Genomic DNA, 20,838 nt, shown 5'->3' with positions numbered 1-20,838 from the left:
AACCGCAAGCCCAGGATTTGGGCAAACACCTTTCAATTAATGTTCCTTGAGCGCTGCCATTTTAAACTCAGCTGGCAAAAGCAATATTTATGTCGAGAATATTCAGTGTCATCGCTTTTGTTTAAAAAAATTCGTTCTCCAGAATGTGGATGTCACTGGTGATTCCACTGCATTTATTGCCCTGAGTTGTTATTGGCATGTGAGGCGTTGTAATGAAAGGGCAATGCTGTTAGCACTAGAATTTGGACCCAGTGACAGTGTGCCCATTCTGAAGGACCCCCTTTTCATAGATGGTACAGTCCTCAAAGCATTACACTTCACTTGACATGAATACATTGCTCAGAAATTGGTCAGTGCATTGAGTGGAGGACTTGGGATGTCGTGTTGTGCTATGAGGCCACTTTTGGAATACTTTGTTCAATTCTGATCTCCCAGATGTCAGCAAAGATGTTGTTAAAATTGAAAGGGTGCAGAAAAGATTTACAAGGTCGTTGCCAGGGTTGGAAGGTTTGAGCTATAGGGAGAGACTGAATAGGCTGGGGCTGTTTTCCCTAGAGCATGGAAGGGGTGACCTTTTATAGAGGTTTATAAAATCACGAGGGGCATGGATAAGGTGAATAGCCAAGGTCTTTTTCCCAGAGTGGGGGAGTCCAGAACGAGAGGGCATAGGCTTAAGGTGAGAGGGGAAAGATTTAGAAGGGACCCCTAAGGGCAACATTTTCACGCAGAGAGTGATTCATGTATGGAATGAGCTGCCAGATAAAGTGGAGGAGGCTGGTACAATTACAACTTTTAAAAAGCATCTGGAGGGGTATATGAACAGGAAGGATTTAGAGGGATATGGGCTAAATACTGGCAAATGGGACTAGGTTAGGTTAGGATATCTGGTCGGCATGGATGTGTTGGACCGAAGGGTCTCTTTCCGTGCTTTACATCTCTATGACTCGAAAAGAAATGAGTGACGTTGAATTGCAACATCTCCTTCTGTGTGACACTATCTTAACTTCCTTCTTCACAAAGCCATGTTGAAGAAACCAGTGGTAACTGAAGTAAGGACCCCGACAAATACATGGAGCGGTCTAGGGTTCTCCAAGTCAATGCCTGCAGAAACGATCAAGGAGTTGAGACGGACCAATCACGTAACCTACAAACCCACCATGTCAACTACATACGAGGTAATGAAAAACTTACATTGCTCTGCAGTTTTTGCCTTTTCTTTTAGAAAACGGATGATTCCCCAATATTTACGCAGCCGTGTGTGTTGATTTAGCTTTGGAGGTAAATGTGCAGCCAACAAATGTGGCTACGAATTCTTTTGTCACATCATATTTTCAATACCAACGATATGTAATTTCATTTTTGCTCAGATTTAACCAAGATGTCAGGCACTAAAATGCTTGATGACTGTCCAAAAATAATGACTTTATTTTGAAAGCGGTGATTTATCTATATCGGATTTCATATTTCGTTTGGCCGTAAGGGCTGGCTGGATGTTGGAGTGGAGAAGGGCTGAGTCCCACAGCTTTGAAACCCATGCAGAACGCTGCTTGCTGTATAAACAATGGCAAAATCCAGGAAAGAATGATGAATACTCTGTTTCAAGCCAGAAACCCAGGGCACATGTTCCCAATTACTCTCTGCGTATAGCTGTTAGCAGATTCCTTTTTCAAGTTTCTCGTCTGGAATCATGATTGTCTTTCAGGAAATTGAACATGTTCAGCTCTGAAACACTGAACATTAAAGAGTTGAGCTGGAAAGCTGATTCAGTCACTCTTGTTCTTTACTGAACTGAACTCTTGTCAAAGCTCAACTTTACTCCAAACCTCCTTTTCCATCCTTAAATATCGATACCATTCTTGACACAGGCAGTTTGAGAGGTTACGGTCAGCATGAGGGTCTTAAATAATTTACGGATTTCTTTATGACTGGATCTGGTGACTAAAGTGGAATTTTGTGAGGGATACTTTCCCTGAGCCACATTTAACCCCTCACTCTCTTCTGTACTCTTTGACCATGCCATCACAACCCTGGTTACTGGTATCTTTCTCACATAAAAACAATCTCTTTTTCCATTTCTTTTTTTTGCTGTTCTTCCACTTGTTTTATTTTCTGTGGCTCACCAAAGTCTGAAACTCCATTCCTGTTTCTCTCGTCATCTCAGCTCATGTTTCTTCCACCCACTTGCTTGTCCCTTCCTGCTCCCTGCTCAACATTTCCTCCTCCTCCTCCACATTTTGCTCTCTCCATCTGTAATATCTGCCCTCCAATCTTATAAATAACAAACATTTGAGTAAGGAGCAGATGTGGACCATTTGGCTCTATGGTACTAATCTGCTATTCAATAACATCATGGCTGATCTGACTGATTATTACCTCACCTCCCTGCCTATCCCTGAGTACATAATCTTTTTGTTATTTTTGTGAAATGCATTGGTCTGTGTGTCTTTCTCTCTCTTTTTTTTTCACTTACCCATTCCCCTCTTAGCCTGTCTACCTTTAAAGCTTATCCTGGACTTCCCTTTCAATGTTCTCCATCTCATGCTTGTCCACCTATTTTGTTCTCCTCTGATATTCTACACCACAATCCCCTCCTCAAGGCAGCCTTCCAACAACACAGAGGGAAAATATAAAACTGGGAAAGAAAACCCAATTAGAATTGAATGCCCAGATCCTAATGGAACATCATTTTGAAAACCAGAAGACAAGTCAGGCTAGTTTGCACCATTTGCAGGTTTTCCTGATTTTCCTTCTGGGAATGTGACAAGTTATCACTCGGATAATCTCTATTGACCTTTTGATTTTGCAGCCCTGGCAGCAGAGAGTCAGTTGTGATTGGCCACCTCGCTATGCCACTTCCAGGAAAATTAGCAAATGTCTCGCAGTGGAAAGCTTTCAATGGCCTGCCTGGGATTTGAACAAACGGCTGGCAGCTTAGACTTGCTTTATGATAATTACAACCCTACAGCAAGAGGCCTCAGCATCCAGCTGGAGCCTGAACTGCTGCAAGCAGCTGAATGGGCCACAATATGTGGGCCAGGTTTCTGGACTTAACAAAAACTACTGTTACTTAGAAGCAAATAGACTCTATTTGCAGGTAAATAGTATGGGTCCTCTGCGTATATCTCTATTAGTTAAATCTCTAACACCTTATAAATTCCTCCCTCCCTCCCCCACACACAAACACGCACGCATACACAGATAGACACACGTGGATGCATGCGCATGTGTGTGTGGGGGAAGGGAGAAATTTATAAGGTGTTAGAGATTTAACTATTAGAGATATATGCAGAGGACCCACACAGTTTACCTGTAGATTGTGTCTATTTACTTGTAAGCAACAGTAATTCTTGTTAAGTACAGAAACCTGGCCCACATATATATGCACGTGTACACATGAAAAACCATGAGTGTTTTGGTTGGAGGGAAAACTGGGAAAGCAGTTCGGTGGTCTCTGTCCACAGGATCTGCTAAGATAATTCTTGTGCTGATTAGGATGCTGTTTCTCAGTCTTGCCTCTCTGGATGCTTTCACTGCTTTACGACAGGCCCAGGGTGGCTGGTTCACACTTTATAACCAGTCTTTGACTCATTAATCAAATGTCCCAGCTTACAGCAACTGCTGAAGGAAATCAAATGGTTTTTGTTAGGTTTGAAGTGGCTTTTATTGCAGAGAGAGAGAGAGAGAGCTCCTGATTTGGTGGAGGGCTGAAAAGTTCTCAATATCTTGTTCACAGTCCCAAACTGTTTATCTATCTGAGAACCAATCATGTCATTGTTGGCAAGCAGAAGTCCTGTGTCATCGGTAATTGGTGACCGGAATGTAGACCAATCAGCTACTTGTTGCTAGTTGAATTTCCATTTGTATACGCCCCTCAGCTCCAGCTCGTCTGTAAACTACATTTCAACCAGCAGCTGTGTAAACAGTGCTTACAATGAGTGCCAGGTTTCTTGCTTTCAAAACTGTCGTCATCCTTCAGCGATCTGTTCTTTTTCATACAGTTTTTTTTCAGTCCACAATTAAAATTACAGGAAAACAAAGATGCCATCTTTCGACAATGTTTGCACTGCATTCCCATCAAGTACTTGCTCCCTTTGTTTTCTTGCATCAAACTCCAAGAGAATTTTCTTCCTTCCTTTCTCAGGTGGCCATCCTTCTGGTTTCTTATCCGACAGTTGGATTTTCTGTTGAGCAGTTCCCTGTGCGGAAGGAGATGAGTGCCCTGTTGTCTGACACATTGTGTCTAAAGCACTGTTCCATCACAGCCTGGAGGAAAGCATTTAACTTTGAAGTTATTGCTGTGGGTTAATCTAACAGCTCCAGAAAGGTTCTGGACCCAGCCAGAGAGGCAGTGTGGTGAACAAAGAACAAAGAAAATTTACAGCGCAGGAACAGGCCCTTCCGCTTTCCAAGCCTGAGCCGATCCAAATCTACTGTCTAAACCTACTGTCTGTATCCCTCTGCTCCCCACCTACTCATGCATCTGTCCAGACACACCTTAAATGAATCTACCATGCTTGCTGCTACCAGCTCTGCTGGCAACGCGTTCCAAACACCCGCCACCCTCTGGGGGTAAAGTCCACTTCACCTGAAGAAGGAGCAGCTCTCCGAAAGGTTGTGATTTCAAATAAACCCATTGGACTATAACCTGGTGTTGTTTGACTTCTGACTGTGTGTTTGGGAAGAGCAGGAACTTGCTATCTGTGTCTGGATTAATGCCCTTCCAGTACATCACTCCACTGTCAGGCAGGTCTTAATTAATTACATTGGAAGGTCAGCCAGGCCATCACTTGCTTCATGAACCATTCTTGGTTCTGTTCATGCATGGGAGTAGCTCAGCCCAGAAACGTGAGTAATGCCTGGAATTCCTGGCCTCTTGCAATGATTTTGCAGGACATCGCCAATCTGCTCATGTCTCAAATGCATTCAGTTTCTCTTCAGGATTGGCCTTTTAAACAATCTTCTCCTTAGGCCCCTTGCCATTTGCTCACTTTGCAAGTTTGACACATGAAGAGTACATCCATGTTATCCTGGAGGAAAGTGACTATCCTGATCAGATCACTGTTTGGACTTGCAAATGGGCCATCACTTTCAGATCTGAGCTATATCTGATCTACCTCAAATTACCCTGGAAATCTAAAATTTTTGAAAAGAAAATCGAGCAAGTTAAGCAAACCATGTCACAACACAATAGTGACACAATTGGATATCTGCCTTCCATTAATCCAGAAGATCATTCTATTTTGGAGTGCAATTGAGCAACATTCATGTCTGAGTTTCAGTCCATAGAACATAGAATATTACAGCGCAGTACAAATCCTTCAGTCCTCGATGTTGCGCCGACCTGTGGAACTGATCTGAAGTCCATCTAACCTACACTATTCCATTTTCATCCATATATTTATCCAATGACCATTTAAATGCCCTTAAAGTTGGCGAGTCTACTCCAGTTGCAGCAGTGCATTCCACGCCCTTACTACTCTCTGAGTAAAGAAGCTACGTCTGTCATCTGTCCTATATCTATCACCCCTCAATTTAAAGCTATGTCCCCTCATGCAAGCCATCAGTATCCAAGGAAAAAGGCTTTCACTGTCCACCCGAACAAACCCTCTGATTATCTTACATGTCTTAATTAAGTCCCCTCTCAACCTTCTTTACTCTAAAGAAAACAGCTTCAAGTCTCTCAGCCTTTCCTCATAAGACCTGCCCTCCATACCAGGCAACATCCTAGTAAGTCTCCTCTGAACCCTTTCCAAAGCTTCCACATCCTTCCTATGACCGGAATTGTACGCAATATTCCAAATGTGGCTGCATGCACCAGAGTTTTGTACAGCTGCAACATGATCTCATGACTCTGAAACTCAATCCCACTATCAATAAAAGCTAACACACCGTATGCCTTCTTAACAAACCTAACAACTTGGGTGGCAACTTTCAGGGATCTTTGTACATGGACACTGAGATCTCTCTGCTCATCTACACTACCAAGAGTGTCACCATTAGCCCAGTACTGTTTATTCCTTTAACTCCTTCCAAAGTGAATCACCTCACTTTTCCAGATTAAACTCCATATGCCACCTCTCAGCCCAGCTCTGCAGCTTATCTATGTCCTTTTGTAACCTCCAACATCCTTCAGCACTATCCACAACTCCACCGACCTTAGTGCCATCTACAAATTTGCTAACCCATCCTTCTATGCCCTCATCCAGGTCGTTTATAAAAATGACAAACAGCAGTGGACCCAAAACAGATCCTTGCATACACTACTAGTAACTGAACTCTAAGATGAACATTTCCCATCAACCACCACCCTCTGTCTTCTTTCAGCTAGCTAATTTCTGATTCAAACCACTAAATCAACCTCAATCCCATGCCTCCATATTTTCTGCAATAGCCTACCATGGAGAATCTTATCGAATGCCTTACTGAAATCCATATACACCACATCAACCGCTTTACCCTCATCCACCTGTTTGGTCACCTTCTCAAAGAATTTATAAGGTTTGTGAGGCACGCCCTATTCTTCACAAAAACATGTTGACTATCCCTAATCAACTTATTCCCTTCTAGATGATTATAAATCCTATCTCTTATAACCCTTTCCAACACTATACCCACAACTGAAGTAAGGCTCACTGGTCTATAGTTGCCAGGGTTGTCTCTACTCCCCTCCTTGAACAAGGGAACAACATTTGCTATCCTCCAGTCTTCTGGCACTACTCTTGTAGACAACGATGACATAAAGATCAAAGCCAAAGGCTCTGCAATCTCCTTGTTGGCTTCCTAGAGAATCCCAGGATAAGTCCCATCCAGCCCAGTGAAATTATTTATTTTCACACTTTCCAGAATTGCTAAGGCAACCTCCTTGTGAACCTCAATCCCATTTAGTCTAGTACTCTCCTCGACAACATTGCTTTTTTTCCTCAGTGTGAATACTGATGAAAAATATTCATTTGGCACTTCTCCTATCTCCTCGGACTCCATGCACAACTTCTCACTACTGTCCTTGATTGGCTTTAATCTTACTCTAGTCATTCTTTTATTCCTGACACACCTATAGAAAGATTTAGGGATTTTCTTGATCCTATCTGCCAACAACTTCTCATGTCCCCTCCTGGCTCTTCTTAGTTCTCTCTTTTGATCCTTCTTGGCTAACTTGTATCTCTCAAGTGCCCTAACTGATCTCATCCTTACATAAGCCGCCGCCTTCCTCTTGACAAGCGATTCAACTTCTTTAGTAAATCACGGCTCCCTTGCTCAACCACTTCCTCCCAGTCTGACAGGTACATATTTATCAAGGACATGCAATAGCTGTTCCTTGAATAAACTCCGTGTTTCAATTGTGCCCATCCCCTGCAGTTTAAGGCACGTAGCCTGCCCATCCCTACAATTGGCTGATCAAGCAGGCTGTTCCTTTGGTTGTTTGTAATAGACAGAGCAGAGACCATACACAACCAGCTCACACTTGGAAAATCCAAAACAAAATGTCTGCTATTAGGTGTGATTCCTTAATTGGGCAGCATTTGCTGAACTATCCCAAGTGTGCCACCAAGAAGTAGTGCCACTAACAGCCAAGCTCATGTGGCTCACTTACACTTGCCATGAGTGACAATCTTACACTGGGACCCATGTTTGCAAACAAAGGAGTTCGGTCAAGCTCTGCCCCTCTCTTTGAATTCACTGGTAGCTCACGGAGCCTGTAGTTCCATGTTGCTTTGATCAGGTTAGCCAATCAGAGAACTCACCAACCAATCAGGACATTTTCTTCTGTAATATAAAATGTTTTATTCATTGAAATTTGACATTCTAGTGTTTGTCCTGATGAGTGCACAACTTCAGCAACACTGCTCCAGCAATATCCAGTAGCTCTCCTGTTTGTTATCTGTGTCTCTGTGGCTTATAACATAAATGGAAAAAAATAATGCAGCACTTCAGATATCTTTCCCTAAAATTCAGTTTCTTTGATGTTAACGCATCTTTCGTTCTGACAAAGCTTGATTCTCCTTCACATCTCACGATTACGTCTCGCATCGTCTGTGACCATCTGCCCAAGCTCTGTAAATCTTTTCACCTGGTCCAGAACCATTTACATGAGTTTTCACTTCTAGGGTTCTTTCCACTATTGTCACTTTATGCTTTCATTTTGCGTACCATTTCCTGTCGTGTCTGTTCTGACACTGCATCTACACAGGCAGTGAAATTTGTGTTTCCCATACTGTCGATGTGAAGTGCCTACTGTTCTATACTGGTTCACCTCTGAATTCAGCTTCAGTGTGCAGATTGAACAGCTTCCTGGATGTAGCACAATCCTGCTGATTGATACCAATACAAACTCTGAATTATCCATTTCTCATTTCAGATTTTCACCCTTTAATGGTTGTCCCCATCAAATGCTTTTACATAGTCTCCAAACTGGGCCTGCACTGACTTTTGTTCTTCCAGCTAATTGTTTTAAAATTAATAGAATTATGATTCCTCATGAGTGGTTTTTGGTCTTTGAATGATCAGCATTAGGATGGGGAATCAGTTTATTTCACTAAAGACTGAGACACCACTTGGAAAAGCTGCAACCCGTCCCTTAGGATGGGAAATAATACAGTGGATAATGGATCCTGTCTGAAGAACAGGGAATGATTCAGTTGGTTTATTGCTTTCCAAGATTTAGCACAGTTCAGAGTCAAAAGGTGTGACACTGGAAAAGCACAGCAGGTCAGGCAGCATCCGAGGAGCAGGAGAATCGATGTTTCGGGCATAAGCCCTTCATCAGGAATGTTGGGGGTGTGCGGGATAGCATAATGCCACACGTTAAAGGGGTTCAGCAACATCGTTGTGCGTTATTAAGAGAATCTTGAGTGCCATTTTAATCATCACCTTGCCTTGCAGTCATCATCGCCAGTGTCGCTATCGCGATCGAGCAGTCGGGAGTATATCGGGGGCGGCAGTGATTCCGATAACTGGAGAGATCGGAACGGTTCTCACAGTGAATTCCCATCTTCCATCAACAGCCCAAAGCAAAAAAATAACCCATGTAAGCATTTCAGGTATTGTGACAGAGGGCTTTCCTGTTTAGAATGTGCTGTCCTCTTGAGGAGCGAGAGAATTAAATGTAATCGCTATTTTGTTGTCAAGTTCGTGTTTAATTCAACTGTCCAAGATTTTTGCAGCCAGTGATGAAGATTGGTTAAAACGAGCGGGATCAGATGAATTTTACAAAATGGTTATACAAAAGGGGTGTAGATGAGGCACTGAAGGTGGAATCAGTGCACTATCATGCCTCAATTCTATAGAATAGCCTCTATCCTTTTCTTGTAGTTTAACATAATTCCCTACTCTTCCGGGGGGGAAAAACAATCCTCCTACAGCCGAGACAGCAAACCATTTTTCATTCGGCTCCTCCAGCTTGATCTGTCATCTTTTAGATTGTACCTTGCCGTAATTTTGCCTTTTCTCCCGATTGCTTGATGATCTAGCTGGGAAGAGATCCATTGGTCTCAGTCTTGAGAAGTTCGGTTAATCCAACAGTTCCAGGTTTATGTCGCATTTTGAATTCACGGCCACAGATGGAGGATCAAACTTTGGATTTCCACTGTGAAAATAATATCATAATAGCCCTGTAATCGGAATAGTCAAATATTTCTTTTAAAAATTATAAAAAAAAAACTGTGCTGGCATGCCTGCAATGTGGGGCCTCGAGCGAGCGTTGGGATAAAATTCCAGCCCTGTATCCCTGTACAAAACATGTTGAAATGTTTACATCTTTAAAACACATTGGAATTCTCGTTTCCTGAATCTAGGCTGAGCTGGCCCCTGGGAGCAAGTCTTGAAAAGTTAAAAGGAAGCGAGTGGCGTATTTTATCAGAGCATCTTTATTCGTATCTGTTAATGTTGTTAAATTTTATCGCAAGCACGACTGATAGGCAACTTGTCTCAGTCACTCCTCTGTGCTGTGTATCTAAAATATTCATAGATAGGCAGAAGTCACTTTCCTGGCTTGCGTTCTTTCCAGTCTCAGGGTCAGCTATATCTTGGTACAGCTTCCCTCCTGCAGCCCCAAAACAGGGCCTCCCAATCACAGAAATCATTGAAACGTTGCAACATTAGACAAAACTGTTCAGTCCATTGTTTCCGTGTAGGTCCATGTAGGTGGCTCAGCGGCTAGCACTGCTGCCTCACAGCACCAGGGATCCGATTTCGATTCCAGCTACGGGCGACTGTCTGTGTGCAGTTTGGACATTCTCCCCATGTCTCTGTGGGTTTCCTCCAGGTGCTCTGATTTCCTCCCGAAGTCCAAAGATGTGCAGGCTAGGTGGATTGGTAGTACTAAATTGCCCCATAGTGCAGGGATATGTAGGTTAGATGGAGTAACCATGGGAAATGCAGAGTTACAGGGATAGCATAGGGGGCTGGAGCTAGATGGGATGCTCTTCAGGGGGTTGGTGTGGACTTGATGGGCTAAATGGCCTGCTTTTCCCCAGCGGTTCTATGATTCTAGATCTGTAGAGAGCAACCCAGCCACCTTCGTAAACAAAAATTGCTGGAAAAGCTCAGCAGGTTTGGCAGCATTTGTGGAAGGAAATCCAAGGTGATGTTCTCAGAACTGTAGTCACCTTCGTGTCTGAGTTCATAAGCCTGCAGGTCACAGCCCTTCAAGTGTTTTTGAGATGGGAGTTTCTGCCTCTGCTCCCCCTTCAGGCAGGGCCTTGCAACCCACTGAGCAAATGGAGTGGAAGATATCAAGTCTGTCATTTCCTGGAGCTCACGGCTGACGTTAGAGGGACCGCTTATATTTTCAGTGGGTATCCCTCACTACAATCCCTCCTCTCATCAACCGTCAGTGCTGCTGCTGTTTGAATCCTGTTTCTGTACCATAATGAATGTAACTAGCTCCTCATTGTGCCCATGAGTGAATCCACATCATACCAAGTGTGATCTTAATGCTGACCATTCAGCAGTTATGAAGAAAGGAAAGTTCCAATTGCTTTATCCTCCATTGAATTTGGAGGGAACACAATCCAGGAGCATATTGTTAGTTGTTGTTCCCACTGTTGATTTTTTTTTTAGATTAGATAGCCGACAGTATGGAAACAGGCCCTTTGGCCCAACAAGTCCACACTGACCCTCCGAGGAGCAACCCATCCATTCCCCATATTTACCCCTGACTAATGCAACTAACACTACGGGCAATTTAACATGGGCAATTAACTTGACCTGCATATCTTCGGATTGTGGGAGGAAACTGGAGCGCCCGGAGGAAACCCACGCAGACACTGGGAGAATGTACAAACTCCACAGAGACAGTCGCACAAGGCTGGAATCGAACCAGGGTGCCAGGCACTGTGAAAGAGCAGTGTTAACCACCATGCTGCCCACAATTTCCCTTCCTGATTTTATTTCCCTCCTGCTAACCTGCTGTGAGGTCACAAGAATGGCAGAATACCGTATTTCTGTTGCAAGCACTGGCTATTGTGTCAAGGTAGAAATGCAGCCTCACTGCATGAACACAGCTTCATGAGGAGCAGTTGCTGTTTGAGGAAGATGGTCCATAGCAGTTGTTAAACCCTGTCAGAGTGTGACTGGCTAACTTGCTGTCACGTCATGTGGAGTTAAGAGAAATATCTTTGCTGTGGACTAAGATAATCCTTTCCACTTCTGGCTCTGTTCCCTCTCCAGGGAAAGGAAGAGCTTTGTAAAAGCAACATACTGCAGATGTCAGGAATCTGAAAGTGAAACAAATTGCTGGTGAAAACTCAACAGGTCTGGCAGCCTCGGCAGAGAGAGAGAAAAACAGAGTTAAGATTTCAAGGGAGGGCACGATGGCTCAGTGGTTAGCACTGCTGCTTCAGCACCAGGGATCCAGGTTCGATTCCAGCCTTGGGCGACTGTCTGTGTGGAGTTTGAACATTCTCCCCGTGTCTGCGTGGGTTTCCTCCGGGTGCTCTGGTTTCCTCCCACAGTCCAAAAACGTTCAGGTTAGATGGATTGGCCAAACTAAATTGCCCCACAGTGTCCAGAGATGTGCAGGTTAGGTGGATTAGTTATGATAAAAACCCCATGTGGGGTTACAAGGGTGGGATGGAGGCAATTGGGGGGGGGTGTTGAGTCTGAGCGGGATGTTCTTTGGAGGGTCAGTGCAGACTTGATGGGCAGAGTAGCATCTTTCTGCACCATTGACATTCCATGATACAAGTGGAGAACAACTTGCCAGAATGGAAGGAAGGTAGGACTGTGATGAGTTTTACGCTGTTGAAAGCCGAGGAGAATGAAAGAACAAAAGGGAGGCTCTGGATAGGGTAAAAGGTTGGTAATATTAAATGACAAAGATGGCACAGAACAGAAGGCAAAGGGAGGCCAAAGGTTATAGTAAAAAGGTGGACCATTTGTTCAGAGTGGCTGAAAGCAATAAAAATGAGAAACCAGATTAAGAACAACAATTGGCAAAAAGTGAATCAAACTTTGAGCCAGAGGTCATGGCCTGAAGTTGTTGAACTCCATGTCAAGTCCCAAAAGCTGTGAAGTGTCTACTTTGAAACTGTGCTGTTCTGGAGTTTGCTTTCAGTTTCCCCAGAGCACGTGGCCAGCGTGACCGTGATAGCAATATGGTGACTTAAAATGGCAAACAACCCCCAAGGTCAGGATCCTGCTTGTAACTTTAACAGTAGTGTTCCACAAAGTCATCACCCAATCTACGTTTTGCCTCCTCACTTCAGAGGAGATCCCATTGACAGCAGCAAGAACAGTGAGAAAGAGGGGCAGGCCAGTTGCTGCTTCACCTGGAAGGAGTGTCTACGGCCTAAGGAGGGAGGAAATACAAGTGCGTTTAGAGAGGCTTGAGGTGATTGAGGAATGGCCCAGAGTTTCCCAGAAGGAATGGTCTCTTCAGAGTCCTGACAGGGGAGGGGAACGGAAGATGTATTTGGTGCTGACCCCCACACTGGATGTAGCAGAAATGGCATCGGGTGATCTTTGAATGTGAACTTGAAGAGGTAGAAAATGAGAGTACGGGGAATCCTACTGTTGTTCTGGAAGGGAGGGAAAGCTGCTCCACATTCCAACATGTACTACCTGGAAAGAGATGGAGCAGATACATAGGAACACCACCTGCAAATTCCCCTTCAAAGCACTCGCCGTTCCTACACAAAGAGTGGGTCAAAATCTTGGAGCTCCCTTCCTAACAGCACCGTGAATGTCCCTAAACCCCAAGGAGTATCACAGTTCAAGAAGATAGCTCACTGCCATCATGGCAAGGCCAGTTAGGGGGGTGGATAATAAGTGCTGGTCTGGACGGCAGTGTCCATCCCATAAGGGTGTTCTGGATGTTTTGCCATGACCGCCATATTGGTTGGGGGGTAGGGTTATCTTTGATGGAGGGAAAATGAAACCCATCAGAAGCATTTTTCAGTAAAGCAATTTCATCACAATAGATGCATTTGAGAGAATAAGAAGGAAGTCCTTCTGGGAAGCAGGGAGTGAGGAAGTGTATTTGAGGTAGCTCTGAGGGTTAGAAGGCTTGTAATGAATATCAGCTGACAGTCTACTCCCAGAATTGGGGACTGAAAGGAAGGTGAGCATCTTAGATGGACCAGATGATAGTGAGGGAAGAGTGGAAATCGGAAGTGCAGTTGTTGACATTCTCTAATTCCAGATAAGAGGGGGGAAAAGTCACCCACAGAGTCATTAGAACGTTGGTGTTTTACAACAAGTTTGGAGCCCAGGCGAGGTGAGTGTGCCTTGGTGGGAGGAGCAACTGACTTCGGACCAATTAGTTGTCTAACATTGGCCATTTTCCTCAAGTCGTGCTTGAAGCTGTTGCATAACTGAATATAAGATGTTGTTTGTAATGGTTCATCAAAGTTGTTCTATCATGGGATGGTAGCATTGTCTGGTAGAAGGCAAACTAAATGGACCTTGATCTGAATTGGCTAAGACTCGCCATTTTCCTGAACAGGGATTCCAATTCACTCTTTGTCTCCACAGCTGAGCACTATTTGACCAGCAGTAATTACATGGACTGCATCTCCTCTCTAATGGGGAGCAACGGCTGCACTCTGAATAACTCCTTCAAAGGTTCGGAGCTGCCAGAACTCTTCAGTAAACTCGGGTTAGGCAAATACACGGATATCTTCCAACAGCAAGAGGTGAGTCCAACAACATCACATTGACAGCCACTAACGTCAGTACCCAGGGCTGTTTTCACACGTATTAAAATGCTTCTTCTCGCAGAATGCTTTCAAATAAAGGGGATTTGTTTGGTTGGCATGTTGTATAATGAACCGGTATTTAATGATGAACACCAATTTCAGCACTGGGACACTGACTCAAGTTGGGGCTTTGATTTCCAGGGAGCTGAATGTGGAGTGATACGTTTTCCTCGGACTATGTGCTCTGACATAACCAAAGCATAGAGCCAAGCTGAACCAATCCAGTCTTGTTTTCCCAATTCTATACCCATAAGGCACTACGGGAGATTCTCTGTTGGCAATAGATTGTGGAATGCTTTCTGCTATGCGGTCAGATACAGCAGAGGCTGGTTTTGAGGAGGTACAAGACTAGTTCATGCAAGATCGCAGTACCCTATCAACATTAGGCCTTTGAATCATATCCCATCTGAGGTGAAAAGAAAACGAGCAAATCCCTTACACCACCTCGTTTCACACAATGTAACTCCACACTTGGTTGTTTTAATTCTTCTGTTGAGTGTGTACTTAACTGCTCCAAACAACAACGTTTATAGCGAAATGCACTGGAAACCAAAGTAGAGATGTATCATTATAAATTCATTCTATCCCCTAACTGGATTCGGCCATTCCTCATTTGTGTGAGGTAATTGGTCACATGATGCCTCTAGAAATTGTCAAATTGAACTAAAGCTCCATTAAAAGGCAACATTTAACAATGGTTGTGGCAGGGATCAAACACAGAATGGAACTTTAAAATTAGCAATTGGGGAAGACAGGAAGAAAGTCTGAGGAGATTTGCTTCTTTCATTTCCTGCGAGAAGGTACCGACTTCTCTCTCCCTCGTGTCTCCTCAGATTGACCTTCAGACATTCCTCACTCTGACTGACCAGGACTTGAAGGAGCTCGGAATTTCCACGTTTGGTGCCCGGAGGAAAATGCTGCTTGCGATTTCAGGTTAGCACCTGTTTATATTTCCAATAGTTTCTTTTTCTTGGTAAGGTGAGAGCAAACCCGTTGGTGGCGGTGGAAATGGTGAGTGAGTGAGAGGGAGAGAGAGAGAGCACAGATGAAACAGTCTTCCTGTCCCAACATCTCCAAAGTGTCTAAAATCAAAGCAGCAGTGTAATCCTATTGTGGAAATGTAAAGGAATTCTGTCGAAAATTGAGTACCACCAATATCATCGAGGGTCTGGCTTGATTTCTAAGTTGTTCAATATCAGTCTCAGAGAGAGGGAGTGTAGGGGGTGCGGTGTCTGTTAAATTACAATGCAACTTTTTTTTACTATTTATAAAGTACCTTTAATATGGTAAAAGACCTAAAAGAGATTCCAAGGTACATTAGCAAACAGAATTTGAGATGGAGCCTCATCAAGAAATGTTAGATGAGATGACCAAAATTTGGGATGAAGAGGGATCTTTGAAAGGACTGTCCTCGAGGGAGAAGGGAAGGTTCCAGGCTTCTTTGCTCCAGAGTTCCAGGCTGAGGCAGCTGACAGAATGGTCACCAGTGCTGGGACTTTTAGAAGTGAAGATTCTGGAGAGGTTAGGAATGGGTAGAGTACAGAAAGCCAGAGGGTTCTGGGGCTGTCATAGATTACAGTGATGGCGTGGAGCTAGATGACAATCCCAGAGCTGGAAACGGTGGTCTTAATGAGGGCACAGACCCGACGCCGATCTCGGGGTCAAACATGAAACCAAGGTTGCAACGAAGCTGACTGAGGTTTAGGCAGTTACCGAGGAGAGGGGATGGAGCTGGTGACAGGGGACAGAGATTTTGAGAGCGTCTGAAATCAGTGCCAATGATCTTCCAATATTAACTTGGAGGGAATTTGTACTCATCCAGTACTGGGCACATGAAGGTCAGTTACTAAAAATTACACAATGTCTGACTGCTTTATTATTTGTACTTAAGAGGGCTATATTGATCACCATCCTTATTGTAGTTTATCTTCAAAACACATGGCTGATTTAATTTGTGAAGTCCTGTTGGTCCTCAGGTAGACAGCAAGCCCATATCCCCTATAAGCAGGCTCTAAATACCGCTTTACAACTGTCTACAGGGTTGGGTACATTGGAAAGCATCACTCAAGGCTTGTTGCTGTTTTTGTAAAGTAGCTTAGAGACTTAAGCAGGGAAGTGTAATGATTAAAATCGTGTGTGTGTGTGAGAGAGAGAGAGAGACTTCACCAATATGAGGGAATGCAGAAACTCCCTGACCACATCTGTTGACAACACCAAATTTCAGTCAGTTATATAACCTTTGATCAAAATGTATAAGGGGCTGTTCTCACCAGGCACATGAGGCACCAAGAAGCCTTTGAATGGCCAGGGATCAGGCCTTCAGCTGAAAAGCTGGTTGATACTATGTTCAGCACAAGATGCCACGGGATTAAAGCCTGGGCTAGGAATGAGCATCAGAGGGTTGTTAAGGGATTGAATACCTGTTAAAATGCCCACTAGGGCACACTAATGAAGCTGCAAGGCCAAATGTGCCCTCCCAAACATGGCCAGCTAACTGGGAAGTAAGTGAGACTTGCTGAGAATTTGGAGCGCTATTTAATGCTCCTTTACTGTTCACTTACTGCTGGAGGTTTGAAGAGGACTTTTGAAACACATCAGAAGACTTTCTGGGAGAATGTGTCAAGACTTCACCCACCATCTGTCAGCATTTATTCCGGAAATCCCCTGAGGACTTCACCTAAGAAAAAACGAGTGAGTGCTATGCTACTCTACCTTATTTGGACAGGAGTCACCTGGAGAAAGGGGGTGGTTAATAGCTGACACCTTGCTTGGGATTTGTCCTGATCTCCAAGTGGAATGGGATGCGGGGAATGAAATGGGGGCAGAGCCACACCAGAGGGTGATAGATCAACCCTGCAGGATCTCTAGCAGTGTCTGAGAGTCAGTGCACTCTCTCATTTGAGTCCTCTCTCCTGGGTGGTGTGGCACCCTGGCACAGTGCATACCTTTAGTGGATATGGATGCATGGAGGCCACTGGTACTACTCAGAAAACAATTCGATCCAATCAGCATTTGAGATCTGACCTGGGATAGCATCTCCAGGTGAGTTCAAATGAGCATAATTGACAATGAAAATGAAAATGACAAACTACTGCCAGACTTTCTAACAGGCGTGCCATCTTAGCGCAGCACTCCATCGCTGTCATAAGCCTGTGTGTAGCAACAGGAGTCAGCAGGCTAACCTTGTCGGCCTGCCCCACTATTCCATTGGATCATGGCTGATCTGTACTTTATATTCATTAACCTACCTTTGCACAGATGTCACTAACTAAAATCTACCAAGCTCAGTCTTGAAAGTTTCAGCATCTCCACTCAGTTTTGGGGAGAGAGTAGTATGGATTTCTACAACCTTCTGTGAGGGGTATTTGTTTTCTGGCTTCCCTCTTGATTGGGCCACCTCCAAAAGTAAGATCATGTCCCCTTGCTCTTGGTACCCACAACAGATGAAATAATTTCCCTGTCTTTTCCTCAGCAATCTCTTTTAACATTTCAAATTCATTAATCACTTCAGTCTATGATCGCCTGTAAGGAAGCCAGAATTAACAGGGCCTGCTTTCGTAATTTAACCCTTGCAGCCACAGTATCTTTCCAAGGTATTTTTCCTAAGGTGTTGTTGCACTGAATGCAGTGCCCCAGATGTGATCTGACCAGGGTTTTGTACAACTGAATGTACAGATGGTTGTCTAACGCACCTTGGATACAATCCCCTTTCACACAACAAAAACAAGTTAAATCAACTGCATTTTCAAATCGAAAGTAAACTACAAGTATGAATTTGGGCTTTTTGGGGTTTTTTTTGGGTGTGGGGTTGCAACCGGATGGATTTTCAAGAGAAATTGGAAAGTCTCACTGTTGGCAAGAAACAAGGCTGTGAACGGTTTGGACCTGAGCTGCTTGTCACACTGATCAGCTTTCTGAGCAAGCCCAACACCCCGTAGGTACCTCGATGCAAGGTGACCCTGAAATGTTGATCGCCGGTCATTTTAATTCTCTGCATGCATTTCCACTGCAACCTCTGTGTTTTATACACTGTTCAAATGACACTCTGGGACCAACACATCCACCTTCTGATGAGGCATGTTGCAGCCTTCCAAATTCAACATTGAATTCAACAACTTCAAATAATAACCTTTCTTTTTGGCCAGAAATCATCGTAATGCATTTGTATAGCATCTTCAGTATGGTAAAATGTCCCAAACTTTACCTGGAGTCAAATCAAATATGCAAGTAAATACAGCAATCCACTTTTGCTGTTTTATTCCTCCTCTTGACCAAGCTTTTGTCTAATATCTTGTCCCATCACCAGCTTCTCTCTTGCACCTTCATCTCCCTTTTTCCTTCCACTTTATCACAGTCCCGCCCTTTATCCTTTCCTCTCATTCGTGCTTCGGTTTCTGTTCAAAACCTGATGCATCTTTAACTTTCCCCACTTCTGATGAAAGGTTAACTCTGTTTCTCTACCAGCACCTAACAGCCTGAACTGCTGAGTGTTTCCAACATGTTCTAGCTTTATTCTCCCCTATTCTGCTTTTGCATTTGTATAGCATTTTTAACATGCTAAAATATCCCTAGATTCACCTGGAGACAAATCAAATATACAAGTAAATACAGCAATCCATATTGCACTGTTACAGGATTCCTACAAACTGTCTGCAGCCATTGCTGCTCTCCTGGTGTCAATCCAAACTATATCTCTGAAACACCCTCAGAATATTGAATTTCTGGTCTAAGCTATCTACCTGCTCTCAGTCTCTGTTGTTCATTTATTTTTACACTGAGCATGTTCCTCTTTTCTACTGTCCCCTCAGCTTCAAGCTTTATTTTTCAATTAATGCTTTTTTTGTGTGGAACAAATTTTACACTCTCAGGCCCTGTCAAATTTCTTCAGTGAGTCTCCCAGCTTATTACAAAGATGTGCGCTATATTTGGTCATTTTTAAAGTTTTGTATGTGAATTAAATTGCAAGTAACAATACATTTGATATGTATACCATACTACAGAGGTAAACAAAGAGGGAGAAATTCAATCTCTGTGCTTTTGTGAACTCGATATTGTCTAAACTATTTCAAAATAATAAATGTTGTGTTGTCTTTCACTTAGCTGTGAATAATTTCCTTCAGTTGTGTTCTGGGTATCTTTCTAATAAGATGTTTCTAAAAGCCGTGGCCCTGATGTTAAACTGGGAGATATTCGTGGACTGATTCGCCTGAGGCCATTAGCTCTTGTTAGAACTGAGCAGGACCAGTAAACATAGTGCACATTGTTGTATTTTCAGTGACTATATTGTCATGTAAATTTTATGCAGAAGCTCTGTCAAATCTGGTGGGTAGCTTTGCCATCAGATTTTGGGTCTCTTCTTGAAAAGTGCTTTACTATGACCTGTCTGGATAATAGGTATCCATGTATCGGTGCCAGTTGTAATTGTCCAATATAATTATATATAGATTGCTATTCGTATATCGTTTGTGATGAATTGTGCAAATTTCTTTAACCACACAATTTGGCAAAGGTATCTGGACAATCTGATAAGCAGCTCCATTGCTGCTTCTTCCCCTAAGAGAAGCCATGAGGGTTAACTGGCCATTGCCATTGGAAAAACCAGCCAATGTTTTTTGCGGAGCTCATTGTATACATAGTACATTAACTGAGGACAAACTGCTTGGCAGGTGCATTCCAAACACAATGAGCATTTGAAAAAGCAAGCAGCCTGTTCGCCACGAGCAAAGTGGAGCCCACGATCCTTGTATGATCCATGTATGATCCTTGTATGATCCATGTTATTGACGCTATCTGCAGTTTGATGCAGTGACATTTACAAATGGAACATCTTCCAAGGATGGGCTTTCCAATACCTGTCTGCTTTCAGATGGGGGTCTAAACTCTGATAAGGAATTAAGTCTCTCTGTGCCGTTGGGTGGCACGGTGGCTCAGTGGTTAGCACTGCTGCCTTACAGCGCAGGGACCTTCGGTTGACTGTGTGGAGGTTGCGCTTCCTCCCGTCTGCGTGGGTTTCCTCCGGGTGCTCCGGTTTCCTCCCACAGTCCAAAGATGTGCAGGTCAGGTGGATTGGCCTTGCTAAATTGCCCCATAGTGTCCAGAGTGTGTTGGCTAGGTGGATTGGCCATATTAAATTGCCCCATAGTGTGCAGGGATGTGCAGGCTGGGTGCACTGGCCATGGGAAATGCAGGTTTGCAGTGATAGAGTAGGGGGAATGTGTCTGTGTGGGATGCTCTTCTGAGGGTTGGTGTGAACGTGATGGGCCTCTTTCCACACTGTATGGATTCTACAATTCACTGCAATGAAGTGAGAACTGATAGATGGATACCTCTTACCCAGATTGTAAGGCAATTTTCAATAAGAGACCCAAAATCTGATGGCAAACCAACGCCCAGATTTGACTGCGCTTCTGCAGAAAATGTATATGACTAATGGTCCAGACAGAGTTGCTGAAAATACAGCAACCTGCAGTTTGTTTGCCAGTCCTGCTCTGTTCTAACAAGCAGCAAAAGTATTGTTGCAAATCGCAATGTGGTGTGAATGGAGGGGGAGTTTGCCAGTGGCAGTGTCCCATTGTCCTTCCAGGTGGTAGAGATTGTAGTTTTGGAAGGTGCTCTCAAAGGCTGACAAATTGCTCCAGTGCAT

At 43.8% G+C, this 20,838-nt stretch overlaps 1 protein-coding gene across 4 annotated transcripts in view; it reads left to right on the top strand.

Annotated features, from left to right (window-relative positions):
* The window catches only part of LOC122561037 (protein bicaudal C homolog 1-like), a 272,727-nt gene that overhangs the window by 247,909 nt on the left and 3,980 nt on the right, over positions 1-20,838 (top strand). For 3 of the 4 annotated variants that reach the window (XM_043712352.1, XM_043712354.1, XM_043712355.1), the window contains 4 exons: positions 1,021-1,175; positions 8,881-9,025; positions 13,972-14,132; positions 15,029-15,128. In XM_043712352.1, the coding sequence (XP_043568287.1) occupies positions 1,021-1,175; positions 8,881-9,025; positions 13,972-14,132; positions 15,029-15,128 (561 nt within the window). Of the gene's footprint in view, positions 1-1,020; positions 1,176-8,880; positions 9,026-13,971; positions 14,133-15,028; positions 15,129-16,764; positions 16,887-20,838 lie in introns of all 4 variants that reach the window. The other variant, XM_043712353.1, reaches the window with a different exon arrangement.

The sequence above is a fragment of the Chiloscyllium plagiosum genome, chromosome 22 (genome assembly GCF_004010195.1).
Source record: "Chiloscyllium plagiosum isolate BGI_BamShark_2017 chromosome 22, ASM401019v2, whole genome shotgun sequence".
NCBI classification, from domain to species: domain Eukaryota; kingdom Metazoa; phylum Chordata; class Chondrichthyes; order Orectolobiformes; family Hemiscylliidae; genus Chiloscyllium; species Chiloscyllium plagiosum.
This window is presented reverse-complemented; position numbering and strand designations above follow the sequence as displayed.